The following is a 19,417-nucleotide window of genomic DNA, read 5'->3' as shown; positions in this document are numbered from 1 at the left end:
AGTGAAAACTGGTGGATATACCTTGTCTCCATTCTGTTTCTCCCAATGCTTTGGATCTCTAAGTGGAACCAAAGTGTATCCATATGCTTTAAGATAATTCTCCACACTATAGCATTCATGAACCATTGTCACTGGGTCAATTCTCTCCTCCCTGCAACATGCTATACTATGGCCACATGGTACTCCAGAGAGCTGCCATCTCCTGCAGTCACAAGTGTGCAAGCACAAGTCAACTGTATAGCTAGAGTTACCAGACTGAACTCTGAACAATTGTTGGCCAGCTTCAGAGACATGGCAATTAGCAGCAAACTCAGTGTTCTTGTCTAGTTTCTTCATGATCTTTGGGCATATTCTCTGCCCTGCCCACTTCTCTATGGCCTCCCTCTGTTTACTCACTAGCCTTTGCATTATCTTGTAAAAAATGTATTCCAGCATGGAGAGTACTGGCATCTCTCTGCCCTCCAGAATATAGCTGTTAAATACTTCAGAGTTATTGTTCAGCAGAATATCACACTTGGGAAAAACACTAAAAAATGATTTACACCATGTCTTTGGATCCAGTCTCTCAGTCCAATGGAAGGCAGCTGCACTGTGGGAATCCATTTTCTCACAGTTTTGGCTCCACTTAACCCTGTTTGGTGCTCTTGCAATGGCCCACAGATCTTGCTTCAGTTGCTCTCCTTTGTGCTTCTCATTGAAATTCTGATAAATATGCCTAACACAAAACCTATGCTCAGCATCTGGCCAGATTTTTTGCACAGCATTGATCAAACCTTTCTGCTTGTCACTCATAATAGTGAAAGGAGCAGTATTTGTGATGTTAAGGTCATCTCTCAATGTAGTGAGAAACCACTCCCAAGAACTGGTGCACTCTACTTCTACCCAACCCATTGCAATGGGGAAAATGCAGTCATTTGGATCAATACCCATTGCACTAAGCAACACTCCTTTAAACCTATTTTTCATGTGACAACCATCAATGAAAATAATAGGCCTGCATCCCTTGAGCCAACCCCTTTTGCATGCATCATAAGACCAATATAGAGTTTTCAGACATTTCCTGCCCTGTGGGAAATCTATGTCTCTAACAACCTCAGTTGACAGAAGAAATGTAGACCCAGGGTTGGTATTCCTCAATTCATGACCATAGTCCCTAAGCCTACTGAACTGCTCTTCTTCATCACCATGGATCTCCTTAAGTGCTGCAGTTCTTGCCCTAGCTAGCTTCCATCTGTTAGGGGTGACATGAAATTCATTGGTGATCTTTCTTGAAAATGTACCTAGTGACATCTTCTGGTCATCTCTGAACTCATTTATGAAATACTTGCACAGGAATTTTGCTGTCAGTGACCTTATCTTCCATTTCTTCTGACATATATGTTCTCCATAGTAAGTCTTGATGACAAACCCCCCTGTCCTGTTGTCATTGCCAGCATACAGATACCATGGGCAACCATCTTCACAAACTGCTTCAAGTCTCCTCTTGTCATTCTTTAACTTCTTGATCTGCACTCTGTTTCTAACTGAATATGCAGTCAGTGCATGTCTTAACTCAACCACATCAGCAAATACCATCCCTACTTTAAACACAGGGCAAATCATGTCCACCTTTGCATTGAAAGCTTTAAACTTGTACCTAAGTTCATCTGCTTCTTCAGTTGATAGGTTGAGATCTTCATCCTCAAGGAAATATTCAGGCTCCACATCATCCTCATCCTGATCTGCTTCTTCATCAACATCAAAGTCAATGTTGTCATCATACAGATCATCATCACCATCATCTATGTCATAGTCACTGTCACTGAAATCAGAATCTGATACAACTACATCTTCAATAACTGTTTCTCCATCTTCAGTTAGCATGTTCTGCTCAGCACCCTCCGTAAGCAAACTCTGTGGGTCTGTTCCAATTGGTGCAATATCTAACAAGGGATTTTCAGTTAGCATGTTCTGCTCAGCACCCTCAATAAGCAAATTCTCTGGGTCTGTTCCATTTGCTGCAATCTCTGACAAAGGATCTTCTACAAAGACTGAAACTAGGCTATGGGAAGGGGATGCACTTGCTGCTTCAAAACTTGTGCACACCAAGTCAGACCTAAAGTTGCTGATGAAATCTGTATGGTCAACCTGCACTACAAGCACCTTATGCTCAGCACTGGCTCTGATCATATGCTGCACATCCTCATCACTGCTAATTCTGATCAACCCATCTGAGATTGGTTTATTTGGTTTGCTGAAGTAGATGATGTGCTCACTCACAGGATATCCCAACCAAGCCAAGTGTTGTTCAAGGAATGCATAACATAAAGTGCCAGAGTCAACAAAGTCTAACACCTCAACAGAAGGGCTCCAGTGCTCCAGGTTTGTGATTAGGCCACAGAAAATTCCACCATGCTCAAGTTCCAGTGTAAAAAATGGACTGTCCACCTTTTCTCCATTTGCTGCATCACACACTGTTTTCAATACAAAGATGCATCAGTTCATAAACAAATAGTCAGTTAACTGAATATTCAGTTAACTGAATAAATTAGTCAATTGCATAACATACTTGAACAACAGTAAAAGATTAACTGAACCATGATCAAGTTCCAGTGTAAAGGATTCAGTTAACTACAGTTGTTCACCAGACGAGCAGAATACAGGCTACAACAACAAGATAAGGCATTAACATCTAACTTGTCCGCCATAAACCCTAGCTATCGTGTCGAACCCAAACCTAAATTCATCGGCTGAAACCCTAGCTTCACTTCGCAATACATGACCCTACTCAAATCACACCACTAGACGACCCCGATTCGAGCACAAATGTACGAGATTCGAGCTGCAAACGGCGGGGCGACGAGCTCAGAGCTCAGAGGAGTAAAGCAGAGGAGAGGAGAGGGAGGAAAAGAAAACAGAGAGACGGGGCGTCGAGCTCACAGTAATCAGGAGGGAATGCTCCGAACGGCCGGACGAGATGAGCAGATGCCGGTGCCTCCACGCCGCCGTTCGCCGGCGGCAACGACGTCTGGGACGCTGACGTCACCATCGCCCCGCCAGCCCGTGAGCTCTGTCGCCCCGACAGCGACCAAGTGAACCCTCTCGAACGGACGTCAACTGGAATCCGACAGATTTAATTCAGGTGGGGGGTACTGCGGGTTGAATGAGTGAAACGGCAGGGGGGTTTGTGCAAAACTACAGGCGCTGACCGGGCCGGCCACTTGGCAGCCAATTGGCGAGCTATGATTGGCCTGGGACTAAAACATCACATTGGTTGCAAGTTGGGGTATGAGTTGGTCTAGTTTTGCAAGTTTGGGACTAGATCATCACATTGGGTGCAAGTTAGGGTACCTGGGGTGCTATTACCTCCAACATACATACACTTTTTTTTTTGAAGGGACAACATACATACACTTGGACCACGGTAACTCTGTTTTTCCCCACTACCCCGTTGCCACAACGATCCCAGCATCTAGTATCTCTCTGCCCCGTGCATTTCCCGGGACCTCAGTCGCCTGCTGCTCCCTGGAAAATCTCTTTTCAGCAGGCGCCAAGAGCCCATGCAGATGCCGCAGCAGCAATACCAAATCCACGGCCATGCGGCTGTGCATGCAGAGACCAGGGAGGGCTCCGGTCAAGCGAGGTCAAACAAGAGAAGGGAGTCAGTCAAAACGGGACGTAGGAAAGCAGGATCCCCTCTGATATTCTCTCTCTCTCTCAGCCCCGATACCAAGGAGAATCCCTGTAGCGTATCCCACCAAACCAAATTCCTTACCTCCTGTCCTGCACAAAGCCGGCTAGCTGATCTACCTAAAGCACTTAAAAGTGTAGCTAACCATTGTTACGATTGATTATTAAACAAGGATAAACTCGTGGTCGTACCGTGTGGACCGTGGGCCCCCTTGGAAAGGCCGGTGGCGATTGTCTATGTGGGCTCACCCTGACCAACGAGGGGAAAGTAGCCCTCAATTAAAAAAAACGAGGGAAGAGTGCCACAGGGGAGCATGTACATATACATACATACATACATACACTCGCTAAAAAGTCTCTTTCTTTGCGGAAAGGAGGTTGGGCTCCACTGTTGAGCTCTGTAGCCGTTAACCCTTAACGACGTTTTTTTGTTGTTGAGAAAGGACCGCACCGGCCCCGCCGAGAGACGACGCTCCGCAGATGCCAAAACGGCGAAACTGCGGCCGGGCCCCACCCGTACGTGCATATGCATACGCTCCTTCAAGCCCAAGCCCAGGCCCACTCGAGTGATCGTCTCACCAAACCCCGTACACGGTGCACTTATTACCAGTAGACGCGGATTGATTGTTTTTCACCGCGTGGAGAGTCGCCCTCGTGCCCATCTCATAAGACGGACCAGTTTATTCAAAAAGTTGCCATCATATTTACACACCCTCTCTGGACCAAACCATCTCTGCTTACCAACAAGTATCATTATCATTATCATGCTGCTTTACTAAGTTCATCGTAAAGAAATGGTTCATACTTATCCAGTGTCACACGAAACAACAAACAAGCGTCCCTCCTCCGTGTTTCAAGATTTTTCTTTTCTTTTGCGGGGGGCCGTTTCAAGCTTTGAGCCGTACTAGCAGTAGAGTGAAGAAGTTGAGATCACCATCTGTGGCCGGCCTGTGCACGCAACCAAACGGATTTGAGTTGCGCGCTGCTCACCCAAACTGCGTGCTTTTCTCTGCCGCCCCATTAACTGCGCCACACAATAACCATCGTCAGCTGGAACGGACGCGGAGAAGAGAGCGGAAAAAAACACAAGCAGCAGCCCGCAACTCGCGAGCGCATACACACCAGACCACCACCACCGCCAGACCAGCGCCAAAACAGGGGAGGTGGAGTGAGCTCCGGACCTCTGCTTCCGGCGCACCACCGAGGACCTCCAGAGCGCGGCCAGATGGGCGCCGGCGGCATTCCCTGCCGCCTCCGCCCCCTCCTCCACCTCGCCGCCGTCCTGCTCGTCCTCCTGGCGCCGCGGCCCGCGACGTGCGCCGACCTGTACGCGGTCGTCTACAAGGGCTGCGCCAACCAGACCTTCCCGGGGGGCGCGCCGCCGCCGACCGTCGCGGCGCTCTCCTCGGCGCTCGCCGCGCAGTCCGCCTCCGCCAAGTTCTACAAGACCTCCTCGGCGTCGGCCTCCTCCGCCTCCGCCTCCGTCTTCGGCCTCTTCCAGTGCCGCGGGGACCTCTCCGGCCCGGACTGCTCCTCCTGCGTCGCCCGCGCCATGTCCTCCTGGCGCGACCTCTGCGGGGGCGCCGTCGCCGCGCGGGTCCAGCTCAACGGCTGCCTCGCGCTCTACGAGATCTCCGGCTTCCCCCAGGTCTCCGGCGTCCAGATGCTCTTCAAGACCTGCGGCTCCGGCGGGGGCGAAGCCGCCCAGGACTTCGAGACGCGCCGCGGCACCGCCTTCGCGCAGCTCGAGGGCGGAGCGGGCTCCAGCGCCGGCGGCTTCTTCGCCACCAGCTTCCAGCAGGTCTACGCGCTGGCGCAGTGCGAGGGCGACCTCTCCAACGTCGACTGCAGCAACTGCGTCACCCAGGCCGTGCAGCGCGTCGCCGTCGAGTGCGGCGGCGCCCCCTCCGGCCAGGTCTACCTCGACAAGTGCTACATTACCTACAGCTACTACCCCCACGGCGTGCCCCACGGCGGCGGCGGCGGCCTCGGAGGTACCGGTCCTTCCTTCTTCCTGGATTTTTGGCTAATTTCTGCCTCCACATTCAGTTCCAACTGCATTTAGAATATTGATTTGGTTAATTGTGCAGTGATCCAATCTGAAATCTGAATAGACAACATTAGATCGAATTGATCGTGTTTAGTAATTTTAGGCAAATGTGGTAGTAGTAGTACAGTATTATGTTAGTTGCTTCATGATTCTTGCTGGTGGCTACTACTGGCTAGTTTATGCACGTGAACTACTGTCGGTGGATTTGTTTGTACATGTGTAGGTGAGATCCTGGCAGGATTCTCTGGTTTGGAATTGATTGACGGGGATTGAGGGAGCGCCTTGTGTTTCTTGGTGCCACTCCTCTGGACGAATTTGTAGTAGTAGAGTATAGATTAGTCCCCTCTCAGGTGCTCATCATTTGGATTACAAACAAGCCTTGCATGGTCCAGTGTTTGGTAGGCAGGAGTTATGAGCGTATCTTTGCCATGTCAAAGTGGAACTCTGATGCAGACAGTGGCATGATCTTGTTGCTTTCTTGGTTGGTTGGTCAGCTTAAGATTTGAGGGACAGGGATCAATCGTGCTTGTTTATGATGGCGGATTGGCAGGATCTTCCCCTTTTCTTTTGTCAATTATGCTGGTTCTTTGCACTGTTGAGTTCCAGTGTAGGGGATGCTCATTACTGATAACTCCATCCATTATATATGTACATAATCCATGCTTCGGTTCTGAACTACTGGTACTAGACTAGAAGTAGTATATGGCAGCAGCCTAGATTAGTGAGTTTTTTATGCATCTGCCTGCTCGGTCTTTGAGAAAAGCTGTTTTCCACTAGCACCTACTAGTAGTACTACTAATGTATGATTTACCTTTTCTTTTCTGGATTTACTGGAGATACGGCATTCTATGATTGTACCCATGAGTAGACGTGTTATCATCCCTAGTTTGATTTTGATCTCTGTCGACTTGGCCATTCATTCTCCCTCTGCATCTCATTTCAGGGCAGCAGACAGCCAAGACTGTAGCCATCGTGCTGGGTGGAGCCTTGGCGCTGGGTTTCCTGGTCATCTGCTTGCTGTTCGCCAGAAGCCTGGTCAAGAAGAAGGACGGTGAGTAAATACCGGCACCTCACCTCATTTGATCATCAGCGTTAACTTTGCAGCTACCATTGGTCCAAAATCCAAATTTCTTGTGAATAAGATACTTACAAATTTGTGTGCTTGCTTGCAGATTACTGACCTGGAAGCATGGAGGGAGGGAGGGAGGAGCTAGGTAGCAACTGGACAAAGGAAAGCATTGGGGCATGGTGTGCATTTTCGAGAGGGGTGTTGGACGGTGGTGAGTGGGATACAGAGGGGACTGTTTTTTGGCTCTTGTTCCTCTGGCCATGTGGCGTGAGGGGTGCCATACCATACCCACATCGCATGCATGATGAGAGAGAGGGGTAAAAGGAGAGGAGGCAAGTTCAGAAAAAGAGACTGTTCTTTCCTTTGGGGCTCATGTGAATCGATTGGAATGGAACATGTTTTTGTCTTTGGGCTGTAGCATGTAGTAGTAGCAGCACTACCACCTTGGCTGGCTGCCTCTCTTGCCTAATTTAATTTAGGGCTCTAGGAGTACATTGGTTCTAATCTCTTTGTAGAATTTTTCTCCTGACAGCAAATTACATCTAGGTCTAAGCAGAAAGTAATCTAGTCTAGTCTCCTGTGATCTTCTAGTAAGGGTTTGCAGCTAGCCGCAGATTCAGACTCTGACCTGGGTGGGTAGTTTCCATGGTAATTGTTCTAAACTAGTACTCCCTCTCTAAAGAAATATAAGAGCATTTAGATCATTAAAGTAGTGATCTATATGCTCTTATATTTCTTTGCCCAGTACTCCCTTCGTTCCGAATTACTTGTCGCAGGTATGGATGTATCTAGATGTATTTTAGTTCTATATACATCCATTTCTGCGACTTCTAGATACATCCATTTCTGCGACAAGTAATTTAGAACGGAGGAAGTAATATCTTGTAGAGCAGGGTTTTAACTTAGTTTATTCATTGGTCAAGTACTGGTGGTCGACATAGCCGACCTCGGAACCTGCCGCTGGGTGTTTGGAGAATGTATCCTGTGCAACGCCCCAACTCATGCACCAGGTGCACCAATGGACCATGAGCCGTCGGATTAAAAATAAAGGGACAGAATCCATCTACGATGAGGGCTGCTGGAACATTTGCAGAGAGACCCTTGTGGTGGCGTTGAATAGTTCCGACTTCTGAGTACTGCGAAGCGATCAACCCAGTCGTCTTCTCTTTCTCTCGCCCTCTTGTGTACCACGCGATCAGGGTTACGAAATTTCGCTCGATCTCCCCATCGCCTCTACCAATCGAGTTTCCTATCTAGCTTGTACTGATGATCTCCGCTTATTGAAGCTCCAGCAGCTGTTGTACCATCTGAATAGGCCACGCACACTCAAGTTCTTTTTGCGGCAGGCCGGCGGTGGCTCGTTGAGAGTGCTTCAGTGTGGTCCATCTGTAGGAGCTCTAAATCGAGGGCGTGCCCTCTTCTTCCTTTATCAGTGATATGGACATATTTTCTTTCATACTTCGGTCATCATTTTTCTCCATTTCGTTTTATTGCGAGATAAGTATGACCAATGCTCTTCCAAATTTAACGATGTGCACAATTAAGGTTTATGGTCCAGCACCCTTTCTATCTTTGTGTACTTTGGATATTGTAACATATTTTTGCAGCTCTTGTATCCCAACCTTAAAGCGAAATGTAACTTTTATGCCCAATAAAAATAGTTTGAATAGAAATAAACAAAGAGATCTGCTCTCTGATCCTTCATTTGTAAACAAATGTAAACGGAAAGTGTGAAACTGACTTTGTGAGATCAATACTAGTTATACATTGTAGCAATCCTCTGAAATAATACCCTTGCTGGGTGCTGATGGTTAGTAGCTTGGCTTAGTCATTTTGTTCTCTGCAACTCAAGAAACACTCTTCATGTGGCTATGATGTCTGAACAACAGTGCTTAATAATGTCCCTGGCAGCAGTATTAAATCCGTAGACATGTACTCGTTATATATGTGAAATTTCATAGGATCAACACTCTAGTCGATTGTATGGTTCTTCCCCTGAACCACAAACTTGGTTAGGTACATAGCAGTTTCAGGTTATTGAAGAGAAATTTGGGATTAGGATTCTTTCCTTTGTGGTTTGCATTTCCTGTAACACATATCAGCTTACAAAGAATTAACAGAAAAGGAACAAGAAAAGCTTTAACCTGTTCCAGCAAGTGAGAACAGATTCTTCGAGTCGACACTCAAACAGGATTTTATTAGTAAGAACCATGATCTGGTACAGAATTCCGGACCTAATATTACTGAATTTTCAGCACTATAAAGATAAATGTTATCCAATCAGATCACTTTTGTTTTATCCTTTTCTTTTGGATGTAGATCAGAAAATAGATGTTGTTTGTGTTTTTCAGGTCCTCTATAAATGTTCAGTTGCAAGCTTATCTTTTAAATAAAATGTTTGCTCTTCAAGGTAATGTTCAACTTGCATCCAGTTTCTCATTTTTAGCAATTGAAGACATCTCTTTCAACTGATCAGGAGGTTGCATGGTGACCAAGCTATATGTGAATGCTTCTGTAAAAAAATGCAGTGTATGTGTAGAGAAACAGTTTCAGATACAAGAGTGACAATGTTAAACTAGAGAGCACATTAGATCTTCTGTTTTAGGAGAGGGGAATTATGTAATGTAAAACTAGGTTCTCCTTGTGATTGTTATTACCTTATACATAATTTCTTAGTCCATTTGTCTATACTAGCTAGTACAGGAGAGCTGGATATAGGCGATGGGGCATTTTTTTATAACCCGAGCTTCCTGGTTCAGCAGTAAAAGAGAGGTCAAAGGGAGAACATGAGTGGCTCTGAAAGTGTGTTTTGTACGATTCAGCTGCACTACAAGGTCTAATTTGTAAATGTTTGTGCAGCCCACATCGTAGATGGATTGTGTCCCTTCATCTTTAATTGGACGGCTCTTGGGCCATTGGTGAACCTGGTGTATGAGTCAGGGCGTTGCACAGGATACGTTCTCGGGTGTTTGGAGCCAATCTATCTAGCCAGAAATGGCTGAAAGTCTCTAGAAAATGCGCCTGAATCTGGCTTTGTCAAATGTGACATGATGTTCTCCAGATGCCCTGCACCTGATGTTCCTTAGTACTCCCTTCGTCTAGAAATACTTGTTCAAGAAATAGATAAAATAAATATATCTATAACTAAAATAAATCTAGATACAACTATTTCTAGGACAAGTATTTCCGTCCTTTCCGGACGGAGGGAGTACTCGTTAGTAGAAGATGTGCTGGCAACCGGATGGAGCCAATGTGTAGGGATAAGGGGCTAGGGAGAGTCAGAGTTGCATGGCCGATCGGAGATGTGTTTGAATGCAAAATTTGTTTCCTCTTGGCAGGCGCATGCATGCCAGCGAGACGTGTATACTGTCGGTATTGTCGCGAGTGAAGGAATGCTTGTCGACTGCCATTCCTTTGTTCGTTTGTTTTTTGGGTGTGGAGTCGCCTACCCGTCCTTCCACGAACCACGATGCTGCATCCTGCGCCTGTTACTGGCTTGTCGCGAGTGAAATTCATGCGAGCTGAACAATTCGGCTTGTGGTGCGCGCCCCTTATTATCATCTTGCAGGGGGCCCGCACGCGTTAGGCTTAATTTTTATTTTTTGCTTCATTTTTAGTTTTTATTTTCTTTTTTTGGCTTTATTTTTTAATTCTTATTTTTAAAATGCGTGAACTTTATTAAAATTGAAAAGCTTTTTCAAAATTTGAACATATTCTAATTTTTGTGAACTTCTTTGAAATTTATGTTTTTTTTCAAATTTTGCTGAACTTTTATTTCAAGTTTGTGAACTTTTTTTTCTGCCAACATTTTTCAAATTATGAACTTTTCCGAGTCTTAATTTCTTTTCCAAACTCATGAACTTTTCTCTAATTCATGATTTTGTTTAAAAAGCATGAAGTTTTTTCAAATTCATTAACTTTTTTTTCAAAATCGCAAACTTCTTTTAAAGTCATGAACTTTGTTTCAAGTACATGAACTTTTTTTCAAATGCGTGAACTTTTTTCAATTCACGAATTATTTTCCAAATTTGTGAACTTTCTAAAAAGTTAACGGTCAATTGATTTGCGGTCAACGATCAATAAGCAACTGGTGCATTGGACAACCTCTCCACCCTTTTTATGAGACAAGTCAACCTCTCTGCCTATCACTCGAACGAACTAATCAGGCGATCGAGCAGGGAGCGATAGAGTGAGGCTCTTGGGCCGGCCCATGCGAGCATGTGTATGAGAGCTGCTTCTCTAGACAGCGCAACCAATGATCTGGAGGGTCACCACGTGTGGCTTACAAAGGCGCATGATACTTCTGTAATTTCTGTAAACTTGAGTTTCAATTAATAAAGCATGTTTACCCCTAAAAATGCTATGTGGATCTCATTAAAATGTCAGCTCAAGAAAATAATAAGCAAGAAAACAAAAATTGCTCCGTTAAGCAAGGCATTTCTTCATCAAGAGACAATCAATCTATATCGGATTTAGGACCGGGATAAAGATACTGGAACAAGTCTCAACTTCCACTAGACGAGATGAAAAAGTTAAGAACTGGGATGCCAAAAAAGAGCCGATTTACAAGCGAAACGAAAAAAACTACTACAATTGGTTGAGAAATAATTGAATCCAAACGATTTACGAAAGTGTAGCTGAAATATAGTGATACAATGTAACTTCCATAGATTTTCGCCCATTTACATTTTTTTCTCCAACCACGTAAGTTACACTTTCCTAAATCAATTGAGACTTCAAAAACTAATCTAGCCTTATTAAAAATACAATAATTTTGCCACACATTGTAGTCATTCATAGAGATACAAGGTTGTATTTGTGGGGAAGCTTATTGATTAAACCACTGGTACAACACCAGTTACACATTCAAAATAACTGAATCGATTTACAAGAAAAATGAAAAAACTACTACAATTGGTTGAGAAATAATTGAATCCAAACGATTTACGAAAGTGTAGCTGAAATATAGTGATACAATGTAACTTCCACATATTTTCGCCCAGTTGCATTTTTCTCCAAAAACGTAAGTTACACTTTCCTAAATCAATTGAGACTTCAAAACTAATCTAGCCTTGTTAAAAATACACCAATTTTGCCACACATTGTAGGCATTCATAGAGATACAAAGTTGTATTGTGGGGCAGCTTATTGATTAAACCACTGGTACAACACCATTTACACATGCCCCCCTCCCCCATGAAACATACTTCACATGAAAGTAACTAGTATGAAAAAATATAGAGAAATGAATTTATATTTGTGGTAAGTTTTGTTTGACACTTCATTTTAATGAAACCAATGGAATACGAGAAACTTAATTTGGCTGCAATCAAATAGCCCATAGGACATGCTCCACCATAATGCAACTGGTAGCGTCACATAAAACAAAAAAAACAAAGAATCATGCATAAAATATCTGTGTCCATTGGTTCATGGTTATATGTAGACATGGATGGGATAAGGTTTTGGATGATGGGGTTGCAAGCTCATAAACAATACAAATATCTTCGAACTCCCTTCGGGTAGGGGGAAGCATGATGTGTTTGATCTCATCTATGTTTTGGACTAGACGAAGAATCTTGATTTCACATAGAATGCAAGTGGCATATGAGACAAACTAAAACACATCATTTATCTTCTTTATCGGTATCCGCTACTCAGTTTAGGTATCTAAAGCATCAACAACTACTTCATAGCCTCCCTTGACAATGATCTCTTGGATTTGAGATCGGCTTGCCTCAGTGTATTCCGTGAAGAACTCCATTTATCTAGGATGTCTATTAGTACTTAAGTGCAAAGATTCAAAGGGTGTCTCATTCAATATTGAAAAGTGCAACTTGGTGAAAATGTGCAAGTTACACTTTTCACCATACCGAAATTGCACCCATCTATGTCTCAATCAACATTTTTTTTTTGGGTCAAGTCTCAGTCAATTCAAAAAAGTGCAATTTGCACTTTTTCACCCAATTGTACTTTCTTAAAAAAGTGAAGGTTACATTATTCATCGAACTTAACTCAACCGAGAGGTGGCAAAACCGACCATTTACCAATTAGTCCTCTAAATTTATCTAGAATTTAGCAATAGTTTCGGCCAGCAAATTTGATTTCGTCAAATTTTCATGCAGAGTCTAAAGAAAAATAGAAGGATTTTCACCCAATTGTACTTTCTAAAAAAATTATTCATCGAACTTAAGTGAACTGAGAGGTGGCAAAACCGACCATTTATCAATTTGTCCTCTAAATTTATCTAGAATTTAGCAATAGTTTCGGGCAGCAAAGTTGATTTCGTCAAATTTTCATGCAGAGTCTAAAGAAAAATAGAAGGAAAAAAGGGGAGCTCTGTGGCAAACATAGGACGTGACTAGCCACTCCGCCAACCAAACAGTTCGTGATAACAAAAAGGGCGCGGCCTACTTGAAGCAAGACGTACTGGTTTTCACTTTTTTTTGTTTTCTTTTTTCTTGTCCGTTTCTTCATTATTTGTCTTTTGTTTCTTCATTAGTTTACATACACGTATATTTCTTCTCTAGTTTTTTTCATTTTGTTTTTCTTTGGTTTATTTTGTTTCTTTCTCAGTTTTCATTTTTAGGTTTTTTGTTTCTTTTTTATTTTCATTCTATATTTTTATATACATGATCAACATTTTTTTTCAAATAGTTGTTCTCCATTTTTAAATACTTGTTCAACATTTTTATATACACGATCAACATTTTTCAAATACTTGTTCAATATTTTTTTATACATGATCAACATTTTTTCAAATACTTGTTCAACATTTTTTTCAAATGCTTGTTCAACATTTTTATATACATGATGAACATTTTTTCAAATACTTGTTCAATATTTTTTGAAATGCTTGTTCATCCTTTTTAAACACTTGTTCAACATTTTTCAAATTTTTCTCGAAGAGTGGTTTCTTGTAATATATGTTTTTATAATATTTTAGAAAATAAACAAAAGTAAAAAAAAGAAAGCGTAAAAAAATCCTGGAAAAAGATGTTGTGGCCTCTCGCGTTCGTGGGCCGGCCCAGCTCGCTCGCCCCTTCAGCAAGTCTGAAGCCAGACTCGCTAAAGGTACGCCCCTCAAATACTTCCTCTAGCATGTGCCACCTAACCTTTGGTAGCGGGAAGTTAGGGTCTTGTGTGAATCTTTATTATGGTATAAAGATCGATAGAACTTCTTGAGACTACACCTAATATCCTGCCAAACTATTAAAAAACCACATGTCCAATGAATTGCTTTCCACAATCATATACTATACTTATATTGTCAAGATAAACTTTTTTAAGAGCGAGCAGCCATGACTTTCGTCAAGGGTGTAAGAAAAAAAACAATAATACTGATTATTTTTGAAATTGTAATAAGGGAAATTTTGTCACCAACGAGTGGGCGGGCGATGACTTCATATCACAAATAAGTGCTAATAAGTACTCCCTTTGTAAACTAATATAAGATTTTTTAGATAACTTTAACGGGATTACTAATTCTCAGTCGACTAAGACTTAACCAAGTCTCAATCGATGCTATATTCATGGAATCTTACATGGAGGTCTGTGCAAAATTTTCTTTTTAGCTTTTGTCTTTTCTTTCTTACATTTTACATCACTTGACTTAGATTTGATTAAGTCTTGATCGACTGAGACCTAGCCACGTCCTAACTATAAAGTAGTGATCTGAACGATCTTATATTAGTTTAGAAGCGAGAGTGCATAACTACTTCGTCGTTTCATATCTGTATTTATGTGAAATTACCACTAAGAATGTGGTTTCTCCATACTGGTGGCGTGCATGGAGGACGAGGAAGCCGTGTCCGTCCATCCATTAATTAGTCGAAGGGGATGTACGTCGTCGTCACCCTAACTTTGATATTCCTGCATGATACTAGACTAGATGCGAAAGCGATCTATCAGTTGGCGATGATGGGCATGGCGGCAGCTCAATCAATAAGCTCCCGTTGCACGTACAAACACACTGAATGAACGAACATGGCATGCATCAATAATCGATCATGCATGACAGCATGATGAGTCGAGGAATGAAATTGAATGCCATTGAATTAAAACACTGTCACGCATGCAAACCAAAGATTCGCAAGCAACCAACCATGCCGGCATTGTCCCTACTTATACAGTCTTGTTAGCTGAGATTGGAAACCAAAGGCTCTGCACTACGCATGCCAGCTGTTGAGTAAATAGGCAATTTCTCGATTAAATTAATCCATGAGTAAATCACTAGCATGGCATTGACTAAGTTGATGACGTACTGACTCTGATCTAGACATGCACGTACTAAGCAAACAGTAGACAAATCTACACATACTGCTAGTACTGCTAATATGAAAATAATCAGGAGCGGGATAAACGAGTTATACCCTCCAGTAGGCCACGCAGAGGCCGCAGCTTTGGTGGCAGCAGCGGCGTCCTCGGCGACCTTCTTGTCGGCTTCAGCTTTCTCGGCGGCGGCACGGTCGGCGTCGGTGGACATGGTGATGACGAAGGCGACGCGGACGTAGAGGAAGTAGACGATCGGAAGCGAGCACTCGCGTAATCGCTGCCCAAAAACCTATTCGCCCCTCACCCCGTACAGGAACCAGAAGGGCGTGGTTTCGGAGACCTGCTCTCCCGTCGACCGTGTACGTGGCGGACGGGATGGAGTCACCGGCGGCAGCAGCAGCAAAGGGACGACGGTGGGCGTGCGCGTGAGCAGATGTGATCTGTTCGTGGCGGCTAGGGTTAGGAGACACCGCATACTTATAGGCGCAGCCGCGTGGAGAGACGTGGGCTCGACCCACGTCCGAGTCCGTGACAGCCCACGATCCGACGTCTCAGATCGTGGCCCAGCTGTCAGAAAACTCTCCGTTAGTGACTGGCAAAAATAAGCGCGTAGGTGTGAGCTCGGCTCGGCTCAATCCCGCAACCCGCGTCGTGACGAGGCGAGGCGAGGCGTGGCGTGGCGAGGCGGGCGGCGGAGGAGGAGTGCGCGAGGGCCTCTTCTCTTCTCAAGCTCCAATAGCATGTAGAAGAGAAACCCTTATAAACCACTCCAACTCTCCTTCCACTTCCGGGGTGGGACTAAACTTCCCACCACACCTAGTGCCATATAACCCACATGGGCCCTTAGAGATTTTTCAGAAATTGCAATATGGGCCTAGAGCCCATCTCAGATTTCAGCAATCCCCCACCAGATCTCGAGGGCCCATTGTGTCCTCTGTTCCAATTGCTGTTTCGATATACCAGTGTTTCAGTAAAGACCTGTTAAGGTTGAACTTCACCTAGAACAAGTGGCTACACTCCTTCACAACTGAACAATGGACTATGCCTTGAATTGTCAGTTTGGCGTAAGGAAGTTTCACTACATGTCTTACTAGTACTAGGCTGCCGAAGGCTGACCCCTCGGGTGGAGCATATAAGTCACACTCCTGGCCTATTCATGAGCTTACTAGAGATCACCCCAATCTCATAGACTGTGACCAGCAGTCGGGCTCATATAGGTGTGTTCCTCCAAAGATCGCTCTGTAGGATAGCATCTTGCTTTTATAAGCTTTGGAACACATTGAGACCGTAGTCATCCTACCATACAGTATCGAGAGTATTGCATCTCCAACGGAGTGGGTTAGTATAGTTACTCTCCTCAGTTCACCACTGGCTTGTTTTCCCAGGTCCTAGTTCACGGGATCTCCGATCATATAGGTTGGGTTACCACCATGGCAACTCATGTGGGTCTCATACCCATCTCCCTCGATGCATTATCTATCACAACACGTGATAGCCCTTTTGTAAAGGGATCTGCCAGATTCTTAGCCGTATGGACATAGTCCAGCGCTATCACTCCGGAGTTTCTTAATTTTCTGTCAGCTTTTAATCTCATTCTTATGTGTTTGGTGGACTTCATGTTGTCCTTTGAACTCTTCACCTTGGTGATGACATTCTGATTGTCACAGTTCATAAGGATAGCCGGAACCGGTTTATCAACCAATGGCAAGTCCATCAAAAGATCTCGAAGCCATCTCGCTTCAACACCAGATGTGTCTAATGCCGTTAATTCTGCTTCCATTGTCGATCTCGTTAAGATCGTTTGCTTGCAAGACTTCCAGGAAACAGCGCCACCTCCAAGAGTAAACATATACCCAGTTGTGGCCTTCATCTCATCAGCATCAGAGATCCAATTCGCATCACTATACCCTTCAAGTACCGACGGGTATCCGGTATAGTGAAGTCCATAGTTCATAGTACCTTTCAGATAGCGCATAACTCTCTCAACAGCATGCCAATGTACATCACCCGGTTTGGAAACAAACCGGCTCAGTTTGCTCACAGCAAACGCGATGTCAGGCCTCGTTGCGCTTGCTAGGTACATCAGTGAACCAATGATTTGAGAGTATCTCAATTGATCTTTAGCCATGCCTTTGGACTTTTGAATCAATACGCTAGGATCATATGGTGTTTGAGATGGTGTGCAGTCCGAATATCCAAAACGACTCAACACCTTCTCAACGTAATGGGATTGCAGAAGTGTGATCCCACCCTCATTATCTCTCAGTAGCTTGATGTTCAAGATAACATCAGCCACACCAAGGTCTTTCATCTCAAAGTTCTGAGATAGAAACGATTTGACCTCCTCAATGACTTTGAGGTTTGTTCCGAATATCAGTATGTCATCAACATACAAGCACAGTATAACTCCTTCGCCCCCACCATGGCGATAGTATACACATTTGTCAGCCTCATTAACAACGAAACCAACAGATGTCAGAGTTGTATTAAACTTATCATGCCATTGCTTAGGTGCTTGTTTCAGGCCATATAAAGATTTTATCAACCTACACACCTTTCTTTCCTGACCATCTATCACAAAGCCATCAGGCTGTTGCATGTAGATTTCCTCCTTTAGCTCTCCATTTAGAAAAGCCGTCTTAACATCCATCTGATGGACGAGAAGACCATCTGAGGCCGCCAACGAGAGTAATACTCGAATGGTGGTCAGTCTAGCCACAGGTGAATAAGTATCAAAGAAATCTTCCTCTTCTTGCTGGTCATAGCCCTTGGCCACAAGCCTAGCCTTGTACTTTTCAATCGTACCATCGGGCCTAAGCTTCTTTTTGAACACCCACTTACATCCCAGTGGTTTGCAACCATAGGGACGGTCAGTGATCTCCCATGTCCCGTTAGCCATGATGGAGTCCATCTCGCTACGGACCGCATCCTTCCAGTAGTCAGCTTCTGGAGAGGCATACGCTTCTGAAATAGAAGTGGGAGTATCATCCACGAGGTACACGAAGAAATCATCACCAAAGGTCTTTGCAGTCCTTTGTCTCTTGCCCCTACCAAGGGTTTCCTCGTCATCCTCCTCGGGATTTTCATCATGTGTTTGTTCATAATATTCCATAGGGATGGCAGGTTCAGGAGTCTCCTCAGATTCCTGTCTAGAAGTGCTTTGCATATCTCTCGGAAAAATATCCTCAAAGAATGTAGCATCCTTAGACTCCATAATTGTACCGATCTTCTGGTCAAGTACCTCAGATTTCACTACTAGAAATCTATAGCCAACGCTGTTCTTAGCGTAGCCCAAATTAATGCAGTCCACGGTCTTATGTCCAAGCTTACGCTTTTTGGGGATCGGCACGTTGACTTTCGCCAAACAGCCCCAAGTGCGCAAGTACGAGAGTGTCGTCCTTCTCTTTGCCCATTTCTCATAGGGAGTGATCTCACTATCCTTTGTCGGAACTTTATTCAGGACATGACATGCCGTCAATATAGCCTCCCCCCACCATGCCTTGGATAAACCCGATGTATCTAACATGGCGTTAACCAAATCAGTTAGAGTACGGTTTTTCCGCTCGGCAACCCCGTTTGACTGGGGTGAATAGGGAGGCGTCCTCTCATGAATAATGCCGTGTTCCGCACAGAAGGAATCAAACTCACTCGAGAAGTACTCTCCACCACGATCTGACCGGACTCGTTTAATTTTCTTTTCAAGTTGATTTTCAACTTCTGCCTTATAGATTTTAAAGTAGTGTAGAGCCTCATCTTTAGTATTTAACAGATACACATAGCAATATCTAGTGGAATCATCTATCAATGTCATGAAGTATGTCTTTCCACCTTTAGTCAACACACCATTCATCTCACAAAGATCAGAATGTATGAGTTCTAATGGTGCCAGGTGTCTCTCCTCCGCGGCCTTATGAGGCTTGCGAGGTTGCTTAGCTTGCACACATGAAAGGCACTTAGAACCTTTGGCTAAAGTGAAACTCGGGATTAAATCCAACTTGGCTAGCCGCGTCATAACACCAAAACTAATGTGACAAAGACGTGAATGCCAAACTTCAGATTCATTAACATTCGAATGAATATGGTTCTTGACTTTATTACAAAAATCTGCGAGGGAAAGGCGGAACATCCCTCCGCTCTCATAACCTTTTCCAACAAAGAGTCCATATTTTGTAACAACTAATTTATTAGACTCGAAAACCAACTTAAACCCTTCTCTACATAGAAGGGAGCCACTAACGAGGTTCTTCTTGATGGCGGGGACATGCTGCACGTTCTTCAGCTGCACGATCCTTCCCGAAGTAAACTTCAGATCGACCGTGCCAACACCATGAACAGAAGCACTCGCGCCATTCCCC

At 44.1% G+C, this 19,417-nt stretch overlaps 1 protein-coding gene across 2 annotated transcripts; it reads left to right on the top strand.

Moving 5' to 3' along the window:
* The first annotated feature begins 4,620 nt into the window (after positions 1 to 4,620).
* Positions 4,621 to 7,351, top strand: LOC123105914 (plasmodesmata-located protein 2). 2 transcript variants are annotated; one of them, XM_044528096.1, is made up of 3 exons: positions 4,626 to 5,663; positions 6,663 to 6,770; positions 6,892 to 7,351. In XM_044528096.1, the coding sequence occupies exons 1-3, from the start codon at positions 4,895 to 4,897 to the stop codon at positions 6,897 to 6,899; spliced, it is 885 nt and encodes a 294-aa protein (XP_044384031.1). In that variant the 5' UTR covers positions 4,626 to 4,894; the 3' UTR covers positions 6,900 to 7,351. The 2 variants fall into 2 exon arrangements, with proteins under 2 accessions (XP_044384032.1, XP_044384031.1); XM_044528097.1 differs by lacking the exon at positions 6,892 to 7,351 and having other exon boundaries at positions 4,621 to 5,663; positions 6,663 to 6,778.
* Positions 7,352 to 19,417: the final 12,066 nt, after the last annotated feature.

Source organism: Triticum aestivum, chromosome 5A (assembly GCF_018294505.1).
Source record: "Triticum aestivum cultivar Chinese Spring chromosome 5A, IWGSC CS RefSeq v2.1, whole genome shotgun sequence".
Taxonomy (NCBI): domain Eukaryota; kingdom Viridiplantae; phylum Streptophyta; class Magnoliopsida; order Poales; family Poaceae; genus Triticum; species Triticum aestivum.
This window is presented reverse-complemented; position numbering and strand designations above follow the sequence as displayed.

What these genes read in the sequence shown, in the direction of transcription:
- LOC123105914 (XM_044528096.1), top strand. Translation starts at nt 4,895, where the DNA reads ATGGGCGCCGGCGGCATTCCCTGCCGCCTCCGCCCCCTCCTCCACCTC. An exon ending in CGGCGGCGGCGGCCTCGGAG is followed by an intron (nt 5,664 to 6,662) that starts GTACCGGTCCTT and finishes ATCTCATTTCAG; the next exon opens with GGCAGCAGACAGCCAAGACT.